Genomic DNA, 17154 nt, shown 5'->3' with positions numbered 1-17154 from the left:
TTTAGGCAGTCGCTTAAAACAGGCGTTCAGCCCCTTGAATATGTTAATGAGTAGCCTAATGCCTGTTCAAGGAGACTTTTTCAAAATTAGTCAGTGATGCCTGCCCCGCTCACGATTCCTCAGCGAGCCCTGTGACCGCTAACGATGGGTAAGCGTAAAAATATTTGTTTAAAAAAAATTCCTTCCTGTGGAACCGGAGTGCTCACCAACTCCAGGGGTGTCGCGGTCTCACCCGCCGCCACCAACCCCGAGATCTCACTCCAACCTACCCTCTTGGGACTTACCTGAGGAACGCTGACAGCAACTCAGGTGGCCCTAAATGAACAATTCCTGCCGGGCGAGCTGCCTGTGGAGACGTGACTAGAGGGTCGCGGGGGAGGTGGTTTGGCGGGGGGGGGAATATTAAATCGGTAAATAAGTGAAACCCGCCGCGAACGCGCCTACTTCCGTTTTAACTGCGGTATCTGGGCCAGGAGGAGCAGGAGTGCTTCCCAAGGCCCCTCAAACAAATATTCTGCTGCGATCAACCTACCGCCCACGATCTGCCTCCCTCCCGTGATCTGCCGACCCCCCCCCCCCCCCCCCCCAGGCGAACAGCTAACTCACCCGCCGATCTGTTGATGACTCCCACCCCCCCCCGCGATCTGCTGATCCCCACCACTATGCCCCAATCTTTCCCTCCCACCTGCCTGCCTCGCTGTCACACTCCAAGCCACCCCACCATGCCCTGATCTTTTCTAATTGCCAGGGATCCCACCCCCACCCCAGCAGTCCCTGACTGCAGCCTTCCACCGTTGGCTTTCCTGCCCGGCAGCCAGCCACCCTCAATCTGGCCGACTGTTGGACAGGAAACGGAGTAAAAATATGATAATGAGGTCCTGCCATTAAATTCGGCAGGACCTCCACTTTCCCGGCATTTCCAGGCAAACATCCGCAACTCCCTCCCTGTCTCCTCGTAAATATCAGGGCCTTTACCTTTACAAACCCACATGGCTTTTGGCTGTTGGCAAGATATCAGTACAACCTCTAATGAGTTGGCTACATTTAAGAGGATCTAAGGTGATTGGGAGCAGAAAGGAATCAGAAAATGCCTGCCCTGTTCTGTTGTGCTTTAAATAAAATTAGAATAATGTGTAATTCATCCTAAATTGGAAACCATTCATTTGCTAATACAGCTTCAAACATGTTTGAACCTAACTAAGTCATATGTGACCTAATTGTAAACTAGATGAGAGCAGGACTCTATAAATAAAATAGTTGTAGCTTGGGTATTCTGATAAAATATTAATTTACAACCCCATTTCAAAGGAAGCAGTTCAGTCTTCCTAATTAATAGATAGTTCAGTCTTAATTCATTTAATAACCTTTATTTAGTGGATTCTTATTATTTTTGGAATTCACTCTTTTTCAATGCAATCTAAATGTATAATTTGCAGAACCTGTGACAGAATTTTTTTTTTTTATTAACCTCAGAAGTACTTATTACAGACATGAATGAAACGATATAGCTGATTTTAGCGCAGTTGTTTGCAGTAGATTACTGCTGAAAAAGAACAGACTCCAGCTGCTAATGATGCAAGGTGGATTAAACAATGCTAAATGTTATTATTGGTGTGCAGTTATTACTGGTATGCAGTTATCAAATTGTGTTAGTTTAGGTACTGGTTACAGATTGTGGGACTATGTCTGTAATTTTGTGACCCTGATTGCAGTCTGACAATGACTTTCCAATGATATTGGTGCTTTTGTTAAGTATATATCTGTTTAATTTTTAGTCCTGTCACTAGCCCTGCCAACTGCTAACTTTCCTGCTTCTTGTGAGCACTGCCTGAACATAGGAAGAACATAGGGAACAGGAGTAGGCCATTCAACCCCTCGAGCATTCCATCTCCTGTTGGCTCAGAATGAATATCCAAGAAAGCTTGTTCTTACGCTGCAGTTTAGACTCTTCTCTGAACCTTAATCTTCATTGCCTTGAGTGTGTTTCCCTCTATTTCTCAGGCAAACATTAGTTCATCTCCGCTTAGTTAAGAACAATGGGGTTGAATTTTCTCAGCCTTCTGATGTTACGACACCATATTCAGGGTGGGTGAGAGCTAGCTGGTGCAGAAGTTGCGGCAGGATCTTTTTCCAGTCATTAAAATTTCAAGATCTATGCATCCTGGTGTTGAGGGTAGCTCAGGATGTGAAGCTGCTACATTGTTGATGGCCAGGGTTTCAAACGAGTCTTTCTCGTCACCCAAACAAAAAATCGAAAACTATAAATTTGCCTCATTTTACAGAACATAGAGGGTGAAATTGGATATGGGCGGGCTGCAAAACAGGCGACATTGCATTGACTGCCCATCATACGCCCCGCCCGATGTTCAGTTCATTGACTATCGGGTGGGGTATATAACCGGCGGCTGATTCGATACCGCCCGTTTTGCATTCCCGCCCAAGGCATATTTCTACCCCATAGTGTCAAAATAAACATTTTATTTTTGGTGTTTTATGCTGAATGATGATGGGGATGTTAGAGAATGAGGACTTTTCCTTTGTGGGCACCCAGTATTTGTCAACCATTACCAGTAACATTGCAAGGTGTACAGTAAAGCTCCCTAAATGCTGCATCAACAATATGCCTTAGCCTTATTTCACCAGTGTGAATTTTTCTACTTCCCATACCAGCTATCTTTACGGTCTGTTGAAGTGAGATTGTGAATTTGGTACCAATTTGTAAGCAGGAAGTGGGTCGGGAATTCCCACAATCATTTCACTTAAGATCTTTCAGCTGACCGAGGAGGCTTAGTTTGGTTGATTTCCAGAGGTGACAGACCAGTATACTAACCCAACACACCACCTGGTCATACCGGGGGGGAAAAAAAGATACAAGTTTTAACTGTAGGGTGGCTGACCAGTGGAGCATGCAGCCAACCGCCCGATAGTGCTAGCAGGAGGCCCAGTCCATTTTGAGGGTCAGGCCCCATTATGCCGCTGCAGGTTGCGGGCTGCAAATGGGCCTCTTGTTGCCGTTCACCAGCTCAGGGCCAATGCAATAACCGGCAGCTCGGAGGCAGCTAGGTAGGTCGCAGTGGAGCAGAGGGGTAGCCCGGAGTGGCATCTGCCCACATTATTCTCATAGAGTCCAGAGAAGCATTCCAGGCCCCTCATAGGTCATTTTATACTTATCCTGTTTGGCACACTTCCGCTGCTCTGCCCAGTTGTCTCCCAAAATGGCAGTCGGGGTACGTCATAGGACTCAATTTACATATCAAAAGGGCTCATCAGTTTAAACAGGGGGGCCCTTAGGCTGCCCAGTGGGAGGCCCCTTATGAGATGGCATTGGCCGGATTGGAAACAAGAATTGGGGCAGTGAGTTTTTCTCTGCGATTTTCAGAGTGCTACCGTCCCACTTCCCCCCAGGGGAGCCAGTGAAAATCTCCCCCTTATGTGTTCTGTATTGATTGGTGTAGAACAGCAGTTCTGAGACTTTTTTGGTTGAAGGACTCCTTTTCAAATGGATTAGTAATCACTGAGCCCCCATCTAATACTATACAGTATGATATGCAAGTGCTGCATGTAAAGTGTGTTTTAATAATGGTTTTAAGAAAACAGATATTTACTTACAGATATCGGTGAGACGGGTGTGCCTGCTTCTCACTGCAGAGTCTGTCTATCCTTGGTGCGATGTTTGAGAATATCTGGCCAAGGGCCTCCCACGGAAGGCTAACCGCTCTTCCCTTTACAGCTGACCAGCAGCAGCTGGCTTTATTCACAGTAAAGTCCCCAATGCAAGACATCAACTTGCAGCATGTGGTATAACTCCGGACTAGTCCAAAGACCCTGGCTGGCTTTAGATGCTCTATATTTTGAAACAGATATTTTCCTACCATCTCAGCTGCCGTAGCCAACTCTTTTTGTTTATTTTCTCTTGCTGCCGCCCATGCCCACAGGAAAGGTTTTATAGAAAAAACTTACAAGAAATAACTCCCTGACTTTTCATTGGCGAGGCATTGTGTGGCGATTGGATGAGGATCACGTCAGTTATTAGTAGCACGTTCGCGAGCTTTGAAATATTCCCGCGCGAGTGCGGTGATGGATGGAAGTGAGGAGGCGCTCGTGGGAGCAATGGGCAGTCACTGGTTTGCTCATGATTATCAGCAATAACCCACAGGCTTGCGAACGTGCTGCTAATGACTGGCGTGATCTTCATCCAATCGCCGCACAACATCTCCAGCCGCCGCTCGTTCGCTTATTCCGCGGATCTACTGGAAAGTCTCTATGGACCCCCAGGGGTCTGCGGACACCAGTTTGAGACCCGCTGGTGTAGGGTGCTTCCAACCAACTTACAACTTCACATTCCTTTTAGAAAAATCTCTTCAGGTAAGGCGGCAATGGTATGAATGGCTCGCGCATGTTATTACCAGCGGTGGGTGATGAGAAGAGGCTGGCAACTTGAAAACCACAAACACGAAACATTAAGGTTTTTTTTTTGCTTTACTTCTGAGCTATTCCTAAAAGGTATTTTATTCTAAATAATCTTCAAAAGCCAGAATGGTTTTAAAACCGTGCAATGCATCTCTCTTTTTTCAACACATAGGGCCTCCCACTGCAACACCAAGAACCTTCAGGACAAATACCAATGGGCTTGCAAGCGCATTGAAGTTTTGAAAATTGGCCTTTTTGTGCTTTCTGCACCACACCTTTTGGCTGCCAGATTGCATAACACTCATATCAATCATTCAGTTGTTGATTCTGAAACTATTTCATAACCACCCTGACCGTGCAGCACCAGTGCTAATTTGCAAAGTTGCTTATTTTAAAAAAATGTTATTTTCTAATATGTATTCATGGATCTCCTGATGGCATTTTACACTTCAGTGCCAAAGCTAACCATTATTTTGTTAAAACCCTTTATAAATGTATTTTTTGTGTGTGTTTGTGTTTGTGTTTGTGTGTAAAGCAAATCTCTTGTGACATTCCTCATGGTGAGTCCGGCTGTTTTATAACCATATACAACTTTACAGCATAGGAGACCACTTGGCCCATCATGCCTGTGCCGGCTCTTTGAAAGAGCTTTCCAAATAGTTCCACTCCCCTGCTCTTTCCTTTATAGCTATGTAATTTTTTCCTTTTCAAATATATATCCAATTCCCTTTTGAAAGTCACTAATGAATCTGCTTCCACAACCCTTTTCGGGCAGTGCTTTCCAGGCGAGAGTTCTGGATGAGAGATAATGATGAGAGTTCCATCATGTAGCACACAATGTATTACACAGCACATAGTTGATCTCCCTGTGGCATTGTATATGGACAAAAAAACTCAATGAACTTTTCATTGTGTGCATAATCTAGGCTAACACTCCAGTGCAGCTCTGAAGGAAAGCTGCATTGCCAGAGGTTCAGTTTGCCTGTTTCAGTGGTTCAGGTGGATGTTATAAACTTCATGGCACCATTTGAAGAGGACCAAAGAGTTCTCACAGTGCCTTGGCCAACATTTCTCCCTCAATCAGTACCACCAAAAACAGATTAATTGGTCATTTATCTCTGCTGTTTTGTGACACATTGTTGGCACATACTAGCTGCTGCATTTGCCTAAATGAACTCACTGGATTTTAAAAGTAATATATGTATAAGGCGTTTTGAGTATTTAACATTCCAAGGGGTTATATAAATGCAAGTCTTCTTTGAACTGTTTTTCTGCTCCCCCACTTTAATTCTACCTGTGTCCCTCCAACTCTCTTGCTTGCTTTTTTTTCCTCTCGCTCTATTCTATGGCTGTCATATTTTTCATTTATCTTGCTCTCGCTCCTTCTCCCCTTCTTCCTGTCACCCTGCTCTTGTATCCAAACGTTTCTGTATGGCTCTCGCACATATTCATTTACTGATGTACTAAATCTCTATATCTTAGCCTTTGTTAAAGGCTAAGGAACGCAACAAAATGCCAGGGCCAAACAGCAGTCTGAAAGAATGGGGGGGTGCACAGGGGCTGGGGCACAAGTAAAAAGCAGCAATGAAGGGCTGGGCAGGTACAAAGATCCAAAAGAGGCATTGAGGGTGATGTGCCTTCAATAACTCAAAGACAAGGAATTTAAAGGATTCAACTAAGGCTTTTAATCACTAAGAACATAGCAGCATTACAGGTCTTCCCACATCGGGCGTCTGGTAGGAATGACTCATACAGCTCCTGAGACCTTTATATGGCAAAAGACAGGGGCGTAGCCAATACACACAATAGGAACAAAAGGGGGCGGTTCACACAATACAAGCAGGTGAAACACACAGGTAAAACACATAGGCTGATGAAGGCATATATTTCATCACATTCACCCCTTCTACAGATTTAGTCTGTCCGGGGGTGTGATAGTCCTTCCTGAATGTCGCAACAGTACCTCGGGTTCCGATCGGGAGTCCGTGGTGCCCTCCTGGGCATACCCATGTGCTGGGGTTGTTGCAGGTACTGCTGGGGGTGGTGAGGATACCTCTGGGGATGGTGGAGGTTCTTCTGGGGGTGGTGGTGATGGGTCGTCATCGTCGCTTCCTGCCGAGGCGAGGTCCTTTATGGACACGGTGTCTTCACGCCCGTCGGCGTGCTTGACGTACGCGTACTGTGAGTTTGCGTGGAGTAGGTGTACTGCCTCCACGAGGGGATCCGTTTTGTGGCCCCTCACATGTTTCCGTAACAGGACTGTCCCTGGGGTGGAGAGCCACGAGGGTAGGGATACTCCTGAGGTTGATTTGTGGGGAAAAACAAACATCTTCTCGTGAGGAGTGGCGTTAGTAGCAGTACACAGTAGCGACCTTATTGAGTGGAGTACGTCTGGGAGGACCTCCTGCCAGCGGGAGGTGGGGAGGCCTTTAGACCTTAGTGCTAAGGTGACCGCCTTCCACACTGTCGCGTTCTCCCTCTCCACTTGCCCATTACCCCAGGGGTTATAACTAGTGGTCCGACTCGTGGCTATCCCCTTTGACAGCAGGTATTGGCGCAGTTCATTGCTCATGAACGACGCCCCCCTGTCAGTGTGGATGTAGTTGGGCATGCCGAACGTGCAAAACAGGTTGCCGAGGCACTTGATGACCGTGGCACTGGTCATATCTGGGCAGGGGTAGGCGAATGGGAAGTGGGAGTACTCGTCCACAATGTTGAGGAAGTACACATTGCGGTCGGTGGAGGGGAGTGGTCCCTTGAAATCTAAGCTCAGGCGCTCGAATGGCCGTGTAGCTTTGATCAGGTGGGCTCGGTCGGGCCTGAAAAAACGGGGCTTGCATTCCGCACAAGTGCGGCAGTCCCTGGTCATAGACCGGACCTCCTCGATGGAATAGGGCAGGTTACGGGATTTTATAAAGTGGAATAGCCGGGTGACCCCCGGGTGGCAGAGGCCATTGTGGAGGCCCTGTAGCCTGTCCCCCTGGATGCTGGCACACATCCCTCGTGATAGGGCGTCGGGGGATTCGTTGAGGGCCCCCGGCCTATATATTATGTCGTACTCAAACGTGGAGAGTTCGATCCACCACCTGAGAATTTTGTCGTTCTTGATCTTCCCCCTCTGTTTGTTGTTAAACATGAAGGCTACCGACCGCTGGTCGGTAAGCAGGGTGAAGCGTTTGCCGGCTAGGTAGTGCCTCCAGTGCCGCACTGCCTCCACTATGGCCTGGGCCTCCTTCTCTACCGAGGAGTGCCTGATCGCGGGCCCTTGGAGGGTTCTTGAGAAAAAGGCTACGGGCCGCCCATCCTGGTTGAGGGTGGCTGCTAAAGCGAAGTCGGACGCATCGCTTTCGACCTGGAAAGGGATGTTTTCGTCCACTGCCCGCAGCGCGGCCTTCTCAATGTTGTGTTTAATGCTGTTGAAGGTGGCGTGGGCCTTGGCCGTGAGCGGGAAGGACGTTGATTTCAGGAGGGGACGGGCCTTGTCGGAATAATTGGGGACCCATTGGGCGTAATAGGAGAAGAACCCCAGGCACCTTTTCAGGGTCTTGGGGGTGTTTGGTAGGGGTAGCTCCCGTAGGGGGCGCAATCGGTCAGGGTCCGGACCGATTTCCCCGTTTTCCACCACGCAGCCCAGGATACAGAGGCGCGTGGTGCTAAAGACACACTTATCCTCGTTGTAGGTGAGATTGAGTCTGAGGGCGGTTTTCAGAAATCTTGCGAGGTTCGAGTCGTGGTCTTGCTGGTCGTGGCCGCAGATGGTGACGTTGTCTAGGTATGGGTAGGTGGCTGTTAACTGGTTCTCATCGACCATGCGGTCCATCTCCCGCTGGAAGACCGAGACCCCGTTCGTTACCCCAAAGGGGACTCTGAGGAAGTGGTAGAGACGTCCGTTCGCCTCGAAGGCGGTGTATGGACGGTCCTCCGGCCTAATGGGGAGCTGGTGGTATGCCGATTTTAGGTCGATGGTGGAAAACACCCGGTATTGCGCGATTTGGTTAACCATATCCGCTATGCGGGGCAGAGGGTAGGCGTCTAGCTGGGTGTATAGATTAACCGTCTGGCTATAATCTATCACCATCCGCTTCTTTTCGCTACCCTTAACTACTACTACCTGGGCGCGCCACGGGCTGGTACTGCATTCGATGATACCTTCCCGCTTGAGTCTTTCTACTTCCGACGCAATGAACCGTCTGTCCTCCCAGCTGTACCGCCTACTCTTGGTCGCTATGGGTCGACAGTTGGGTGCGAGGTTGGCGAACAGAGAGGGCGGCTTGACCTTCAGGGTAGCCAGACCGCACACTGTGAGGGGCGGCTGGGACCCACCGTAGGTAAGCGTGATACTTTGGTGGTGGCACTGGAAGTCCAGACCCAAGATCACGCTCACACAGAGATCTGGCATTATCAATAGTTTAAAATCTCTGTAATCATTGCCTTTTACCGACAACATAACCGCGCAGAAACCTGTAATTTTTGAGGTATGAGTCTTATCGGCCATGGCGATTTTGCCCTGTGTGGGGACTATCGTTAGTGAAAGTTGTTTTACCAGGCTAGGATGAATAAAGCTTTCGGTGCTCCCGCAGTCAATCAAGCATTTAACCTCATTCCCGTTTACCTCTATGTCCATCATCAATTTAGACAACGGATGCGGCCTGGACTGATCCACTGTAATCGAGGCCACCAGTGGGTCCTGGAGGTCCGTGTAGTCGGGGCAAGATGGTGGACTCCATGAGGGTGGACAAGATGGCTTCCAAGATGGCCGCTCCCACGGCGCACATGCGGCGGTGGTGGAGTTGGAGGCGGGGTTCCCTCTGCAGACTTTGCTGAAATGTCCTTTCTTCCCGCATTTAAAACAGGTGGTGCCCTTCGCTGGGCACAGATGCCTGGAGTGTTTGTCCTGGCCGCAGAAGTAGCATTTCGGGCCCCGATGCATTGCGGCAGTAGTGGGGCTCCTGGGTGGAGGCTGGGGCTCCGATGGTGCTGGGCTGGCCTGAGACCTGGGAGGTGAAGATGGCTTCCAAGATGGCGGCCCCCACGGCGCGCACGAGGCGGAGTGGGCCGCGTGGCCTAGGAAACAGGATTCAGAGTTCCTCAGGGCCATATCCAGCGATCGCGCTATATCTATAGCCTGTTTTAAGTCCAGTCCCTCCTTTTCAAACAGTTTCTGCCGAATATAATTTGAACTGAGGCCCGCAATAAGGGAGTCTCGAATCAGCTCCTCCATGTACACGATGGCAGACACGGCCTTACAGTTACAGTCTCTGCCCAGTACTTTTAGGTTTAGTATAAAGTCCTCTAGTGACTCACCATGCTGCTGTGTGCGAGTAGTCAGAAGATGCCTGGTGTACAGCACGTTTATTGGCCGCGCGTAGTGGGCCTTCAGGATGGTGCAGGCCTCCTCGTAACTGGTGGCATCTTGGATGAGGGGGGAGACCCGATGGCTCACCCAGTTTCGCAGGATTCCCAGTTTCATGTCTCCGGTAGCGGTTTCGGCTGCGGCTATGGCAGTGGATGAGTTTGCAATGAAAAATTCGAAGCATTGGAACCAGTGTCCGAACTGTGTGGCTGCGTCTGAGGCATGGGGGTCCAGATCCAAGCGCTCTGGTTTCAGGAGTCGATCCATCTTGGTGTTTTAGTGATTAAAATTGATGTGCCTTCAATAACTCACCAAAGACAAGGAATTTAAAGGATTCAACTAAGGCTTTTAATCACTAAGAACATAGCAGCATTACAGGTCTTCCCACATCGGGCGTCTGGTAGGAATGACTCATACAGCTCCTGAGACCTTTATATGGCAAAAGACAGGGGCGTAGCCAATACACACAATAGGAACAAAAGGGGGCGGTTCACACAATACAAGCAGGTGAAACATACAGGTAAAACACATAGGCTGATGAAGGCATATATTTCATCACAGAGGGGCAAGAAACTTACCCAATAAAAATCAGGAATGTGGGCCCAGAAGAGTAGACTGGAGTAACTTCAGGATAGGAACCAATCCTGGCCTCAGTTCATGAGAGGAAAGAGCCAGTGGGGAGAAAAGTTGTGAAAGAAGTTTATAACAGTCCGTTGGTAAGTTTAAGTAATTTTAGTTGCATTTGTTGATTGAGTTGTTTGCATCTTTCTTATGTTATTGTCGTGGGGTTTGCGCACAACCAAGTTAGCTACTTAGAATGCTTGTAAAAAGCCTTTTGATTTAGTCAGGTTTGTGTTAATTGCTAATTCATTATTGACAATGGGAAAATATTTTTGTGAATCAGCATGGTTAACATGACAGGTACTGGATTATTTAAGCCAATCACGACTTCGGAAGTGTGACAACTTATGCTTTGATGTCCTGCAGATTTTATGCTAGATCCAAGATTTTTAAATAAATAAACAATGTGTGTATAGATATAGATAGATATTAAAATACTGTTGTTGTCTAGCATAGAATAGAAAAGCATTTAAAATGTTCTCTTTTTGTTCTAGTGATACACCATTTTTCCACAAAAGAACGCCGTATTCAAGCAATAAAGGAAATGGCGAGGATTTTGCGAGTAAGAGGGAAAATTATGATCTATGTGTGGGCAATGGAACAAAAGAGACGCAAGTTTGAAAAACAAGATATTTTTGTTCCCTGGAACCCCACACCTCCACCCTCAAAATCATCAGAGACCAAGATACTAACTGGAGAAGGTAGATCATTCCAGGACAACAATAATGATGATGCTTTTCATAAAGTCAAACCTTTTAATTCAAATAAGCTGCCAAACCATGAACAAAATATGCGTGAAAAACACATAAAAGCAAACCGAGCATCCTCTTTGGGGATGGAGAATACATTACTGGTTGAAAAATCTTTAAAGTTATGGCTATTTTCTCAATCACTGGATTCTGCACTGCAGTTTAGCAGCAATAATAGAACAAAGACCCCCAAGGAATTGTGGATGTTTCAGGATTATGCTACTTCATTTCAAACAAATAGTATGATAAAGGCCTTTGAACAAAGCCAAAATGACCACGTGACCAGATTTGCTTCTAATGTGTTCTCCTACGGGCAAAGTTCTGAAGGTGTTTTTGATGTCCCTTCCAAGTCACGATCACCTAGCCATTACACCAATTCAGAGTCACACACACAACTCTTTGAATCTCCATGCACAGGATCATTTGAAATCCAAGAGTCTTCTGGCATATTTCGAAGCTGCACTGAAGTTTCCTTACCCGATCTTGCTTCACAGCCTGTGTTCCAAAATGAGCTCCACAACTGCTCCAGAGAAAATAAGTCAGCAACCAGCTCAAGCTGTGAGAACAATATCCAGAGTGTGCATCCCCAAGTACAGAGACCTTTGACTACTGATTCAAGGGGCTGGCCTTTGGGGCCTCAGGTATTGGCAAAAGATAAAAAGGATCAGATTAATTACAACAGTACTTGCCTCAGATACTATCATGTTTTCAAACAAGGGGAGCTTATTGAGCTCATAGAAAAGTACACTGAAGATCTGCAAGTGATTCAGACATACTATGATCATGCTAACTGGTGTGTTGTTGCAGAAAAAGTAAGAGTTTGACAAACTTGAGATTACATCACAACTAAGTAATAGTAATTAATATGAATCATTTTTGCATCTTTTAAAAGTGTTTGTGCGTATTGTTTTCATGTGATTTTATTTAATGTGTGTGTCTTTGGTGTGCCTTTAACTTTTCAGATAGTGAGAATACTTGAACAATACTTTGTAACATGCACTGCCAAATCTTACTACTGTGATGGATAAAATGTTGCACTCTAATTTCATTGCTTTCATGTGTTCTAGTAAAACCATGCTAACTTATTTGCTGTATACTGTAATAAAGTGTACAATTAACCAGTAAAGATTGTGTTTTTAAATTTATTATGGGAGCTCCATGTCATAAATGTCCTCAGATTAAGATCTTTCCAGCTGGAATGTTTCTATTTTCCAGTCTGGTCACAAGAACAGTTTCTGGTCTGATGTCGCCATGCCTACTTTTGATTGCTGAACATCTGTGATTCAAAAGTAGCATGTCCACCCTTCAGTTTGATAACTGGCTCATTTGATTGAACTGACTGGCGTATTCCTGCAAGGCTGTCTCCAAGGTGGTATAGTTGGGTCTCCAAGTAAAACTATAATGGCCTATATTTTCCGATGCCTACGGGTGTGTACGCGCTGTGAATAAATGACTCATGAAAGGGGTATAGTTGCCATTAATCACATAATAAAATCGGTTCATTACTGAAATGTTCATAATTTTCCATTTTTTAATTATTCTCAGGATGTGGGCATCGGTTTCTAAGCCTGCATTTATTGCCCATCCCTAGCTGCTCTGAGAAACTGGTGGTAGGCCTTTTTGAACCACTTGTAGCAGTTTGATGCAACTGTGTGGCTTGCTAGGATATTTCAGAGGGCAGTTAAGAATCAAACACGTTGGTGTGGGATTGGAGTCACATGTAGGCCAGTCTGGGTAAGGACGGTGCGTTTCATTACCTAAAGGATATTAATGAACCAGTTGGATTTTTATGACAATCCAAAAGCTTCGCGGTCACTTTTATTGATATCAGTTTTTTATTTATAGATTATTTTTTCGTAACTGAATTCAAATTGTCAAACTGCCATGGAGGGATTAAAAAATTTTTTTTTTATTCATTGATGGGATGTGGGCGTCGCTGGCTAGGCCTGCATTTAGTGCCCATCCCTAATTGCCCTTGAGAAGATGGTGGTGAGCCGCCGCCTTGAACCGCTGCAGTCCATATGGTGTAGGTACACCCACAATGCTGTTAGGAAGGGAGTTCCAGGATTTTGGCCCAGCGACAGTGAAGGAACGGCGATACAAATCCAAGTCAGGATGGTGTGTGGCTTGGAGGGGAACTTGTAGGTGGTGATGTTCCCATGCGTCTGCTGCCCTTGTCCTTCTAAGTGGTAGAGGTCGCGGGTTTGGAAGGTGCTGTTGAAGGAGCTTTGGCGAGTTGCTGCAGTGCATCTTGTAGATGGTACACACTGCAGCCACAAGTGGAGAGTATTCCATCACACTCCTGACTTGTGGCTTGTAGATGGTGGAAAGGCTTTGGGGAGTCAGGAGGTGAGACACTCGCCGCAGAATTCCCAGCCTCTGGCCTACTCTTGTAGCCACGGTATTTATAATGGCTGGTCCAGTTCAGTTTCTGATCAATGGTAACCTCCAGGATGTTGATAGTGGGGGATTCAGCGATGGTAATGCCATTGAATGTCAAGGGGAGATGGTTAGAGTCTCGCTTGTTGGAGATGGTCATTGCCTGGCTCTTGTGTGGTGCGAATGTTACTTGCCACTTGTCAGCCCAAGTCTGAATGTTGTCCAGGTCTTGCTGCATATGGACACGGACTGCGTCAGTATCTGACGAGTCTCGAATGGTGCTGAACAGTGCAATCATCAGCGAACATCCCCACTTCTGACCTTATGATGGAGGGAAGGTCATTGATGAAACAGCTGAAGATGGTTGGGCCTAGGACACTGCCCTGAGGAACTCCTGCAGTGATGTCATGTGATTGAGATGAATGACCTCCAACAACCACAGCCAACTTCCTTTGTGCTAGGTATGATTCCAACCAATGGAGAGTTTTCCCCTTGATTCCTATTGACTTCAGTTTTGTTAGGGCTCCTTGATGCCACACTCGATCAAATGCTGCCTTGATGTCAAGGGCAGTCACTCTCACCTCACTTCTTGAGTTCAGCTCTTTTGTCCATGTTTGGACCAAGGTTGTAATGAGGTCAGGAGCTGAGTGGCCCTGGCGGAACCCAAACTGGGCGTCAGCGGGTTATTGCTGAGTAAGTGCCGCTTGATAGCACTGTCGACGACACCTTCCATCACTTTGCTGATGATTGAGAGTAGACTGATGGGACGGTAATTGGCCGGGTCGGATTTGTCCTGCTTTTTGTAGACAGGACATACTTGGGCAATTTTCCACATTGCCAGGTAGATGCCAGCGTTGTAGCTGTACTGGATTTGAACTCACATACTCTGGATTATTAGTTCATGCCTCAGCATTACTAGTACAGTTACATAACCACTACACTACTGTACCCATAGTTAATGAGTACTATGTTCCAAATCAAAATATTCCATTTGCAGCACCATTTCAATAACTGGCCCTGGGAATCACTGCACAGCCAATTCTGCACATCTGTGTGCTTGTGTCGTGACCTGAAATAATATCATAGTTCAAGCTTACAAAACATAGGACCAACTCCACATGCTAAATGCCTACTACTGAGATCACGTTTAGCTCAGGCTTTTGGCACAGTACTCTTTTAACCATATTCCTTTGTATCAGGCGATGGTGGGATACTTATTCCTGTGTAAAAAGAATAAGATAACCATTAAAGGAAGTCCAAAGCGATCAGTTACAATACAGTAAACAGCTAATTACACAATGATTACAGTAATGAATCCCAAGAGAACCTGGACCAAATAAATTCCACTATTTAATTCAAGACCAGTAACCCACTTTCAACAAATTGAGATTTTCATTAAGTATGTGGTTACTGCATATTAAAATCTACTAGTGCTGTGAGGGTCAGTCTCAGTTGTCATCATCATCATCTTCGAGTTGCTGTACACTTACAATTTAAGAATTATACTTCCCTCCTGAACAAATTAAGGCTCAAAGCTAACAACTACAATATAAAGACAAATCAATTGTGATATTACATTAGCACACTTCAAGTCAGTCGGATTAAGTCTTTCCTTACCCTCCTCTAGGTTAATGAAGGCAAAACTATAGCTATCCCTTTTGGCTTCCATCAACTCCCAAATTCTCTGGGGGAAAAATTCAGTTGGTTAGCACCTGTCGTTAGCAGCTGGCGGGGGGCGCTGATGCAGTAGCACCGGGGCGAGGTGAATCCAGCGCTGCACGGCAATTCTGCGCCCCCCCCCCCCCCACCGTAGCGCTGCTGCCAACAGTTACCGCCAGGGACTTCAGCGCCAGGCAGATCGTGACATCAGTGGGTGCCCGATCTGTAAAATTCATTGTCGCCCCCTGCCTTAGTGCCTCGCCCCGACAGCGACAGGGAGACGAGGTGTCAAGCAGACAGATGCCGGCTCCAGGGGCGCTACTTAAAGGGATCATGAGTAATGAGTCGCAGCTGTCATGTTAGTGCTGTTTCACTGCTGCCTTGTCAGTTTGACATTGAATTAAACTGATGAACAGTCATTTAAAGGTTGTTTAGTATCAGGAGTATTGTGGCTACTAACAATTGTTACATTTATTCTCACAACATATCAAAGTGCTACACCAGGTTACATTAATGGGGGCTGTACTGTTAGTCGACCTCGCCCTCCAGGATCTACGGTGGAGGGAGCGGAGGCCGCAAGAAAGATTGGAACACTGGGAAAACCACCACCTCCAAGTTCCCCTCCAAGTCACACACCATCCTGACTTGGAAGTATATCACTGTTCCTTCATCGTCGCTGGGTCAAAATCCTGGAACTCCCTCCCTAACAGCACTGTGGGAGTACCTTCACCACATGAACTGCAGTGGTTCAAGAAGGTGACTCACCACCACCTTCTGAAGGGCAATTAGGGATGGGCAATAAATGCTGGCATTGCCAGCAAAGCTCACATCCCATGGACGAATAAAAAAAGTGGCCAGAGGGAGAAGGGCCATGAGGACTGCTCGCGTCGTCCGGCTCCTTCTCCTTGACCTGCTGCTACTGGCTGAGACTGCTGCACAGCCAGCAATGGTGAGAATGAGGCTCTGCAGCATCAACGAACCTCCCTTTTAAGAACTGAAAAGAGCCTGTGACAATGATGACTTGTGATTAGACAGCGCCTGATATTGTTCAGCGCTTTGAGTTTAATGCCACTGAGCTAGGCCATTAGCATTTGATTTAGCACTCCAATCCTTTCTTTGTGCAATGAGACTTAATTTTGCGTGCAGTCTGAAGCATTAGCGCCTGACGCTAATTCTCAAACTTTTCAAAAGATACCCCCCATTCCTGGACTATAATGAATTTCTCCCCCTCTATCTTTAACTCCCATCAACCTCCTCGACTACCGCCTCAGGTTAACTCTAGTGGTGCAAAACCTTGGTATGTTGCTTGATGCTTAATCTGCCCTGTCAAAAACCATCTACCTCCACCATCTGCTCAAGGCTTCATTTTTTAATGCTCTTCTGTGCAGCCTGCCCACTTCAAGCTGTCACAAACTGCAACTCATTATGCTGCTCAATGCCTCTCACTTCCATTACCCTGATCCTCACTACAAATAAAATTGAAGATCTTTATTTTCACCTTCAACTAGCTTCACTGCCTTACCCCATCATAACTCAGTGACCTCTTCAGTCCGGCCTCTGCTCACATATTTTGGTCCTCTGACACTGATCTACTCCTCACGCTGTCCTCTTAACTTCATCACAGGTAGCCACTGTTGGTTAAATCCAGAGGAGGAAGAAGATTGAAGAGAAACTTTGAGCGTTTTTACGCTGTGTTTTTTGTTTCTTTTAATGCATATTTATGGCAAAGAATTATTTATGTTAAAAATTGAAAAGCTTCCTGGTTTCCAACCTGTACCTGATGTGAGTTGAAACTCTTAATTTTAAGACTCAAAGAAGAAATCTCCTTGTGTGGTTTTGGTGTTTCCTTGGTGCCATAATCGTTTACGATGATTTGTGTCCATTTAAAGTTCGGGCATATTCTAATGATATTGGGAGGATACGGGTGTAACTTGACATCAGCAGAATGGGCGCAATTTACGGTTGAAACTTTAGGGTTGCGCC

General features: G+C 46.4%; 1 protein-coding gene across 1 annotated transcript in view; it reads left to right on the top strand.

Annotated features, from left to right (window-relative positions):
• Positions 1-12259, top strand: part of trmt9b (tRNA methyltransferase 9B) — a 70068-nt gene extending 57809 nt beyond the window's left edge. The window contains exon 5 of the mRNA XM_085999348.1: positions 10879-12259. Coding sequence (XP_085855474.1) covers positions 10879-11957 — 1079 coding nt within the window. The 3' untranslated portion in view covers positions 11958-12259. The remainder of the gene's footprint in view (positions 1-10878) is intronic.
• Positions 12260-17154: the final 4895 nt, after the last annotated feature.

The sequence above is a fragment of the Somniosus microcephalus genome, chromosome 10 (assembly GCF_052327205.1).
Source record: "Somniosus microcephalus isolate GS21.2 chromosome 10, FLI_Smic_1.0, whole genome shotgun sequence".
Taxonomy (NCBI): Eukaryota; Metazoa; Chordata; class Chondrichthyes; order Squaliformes; family Somniosidae; genus Somniosus; species Somniosus microcephalus.
This window is presented reverse-complemented; position numbering and strand designations above follow the sequence as displayed.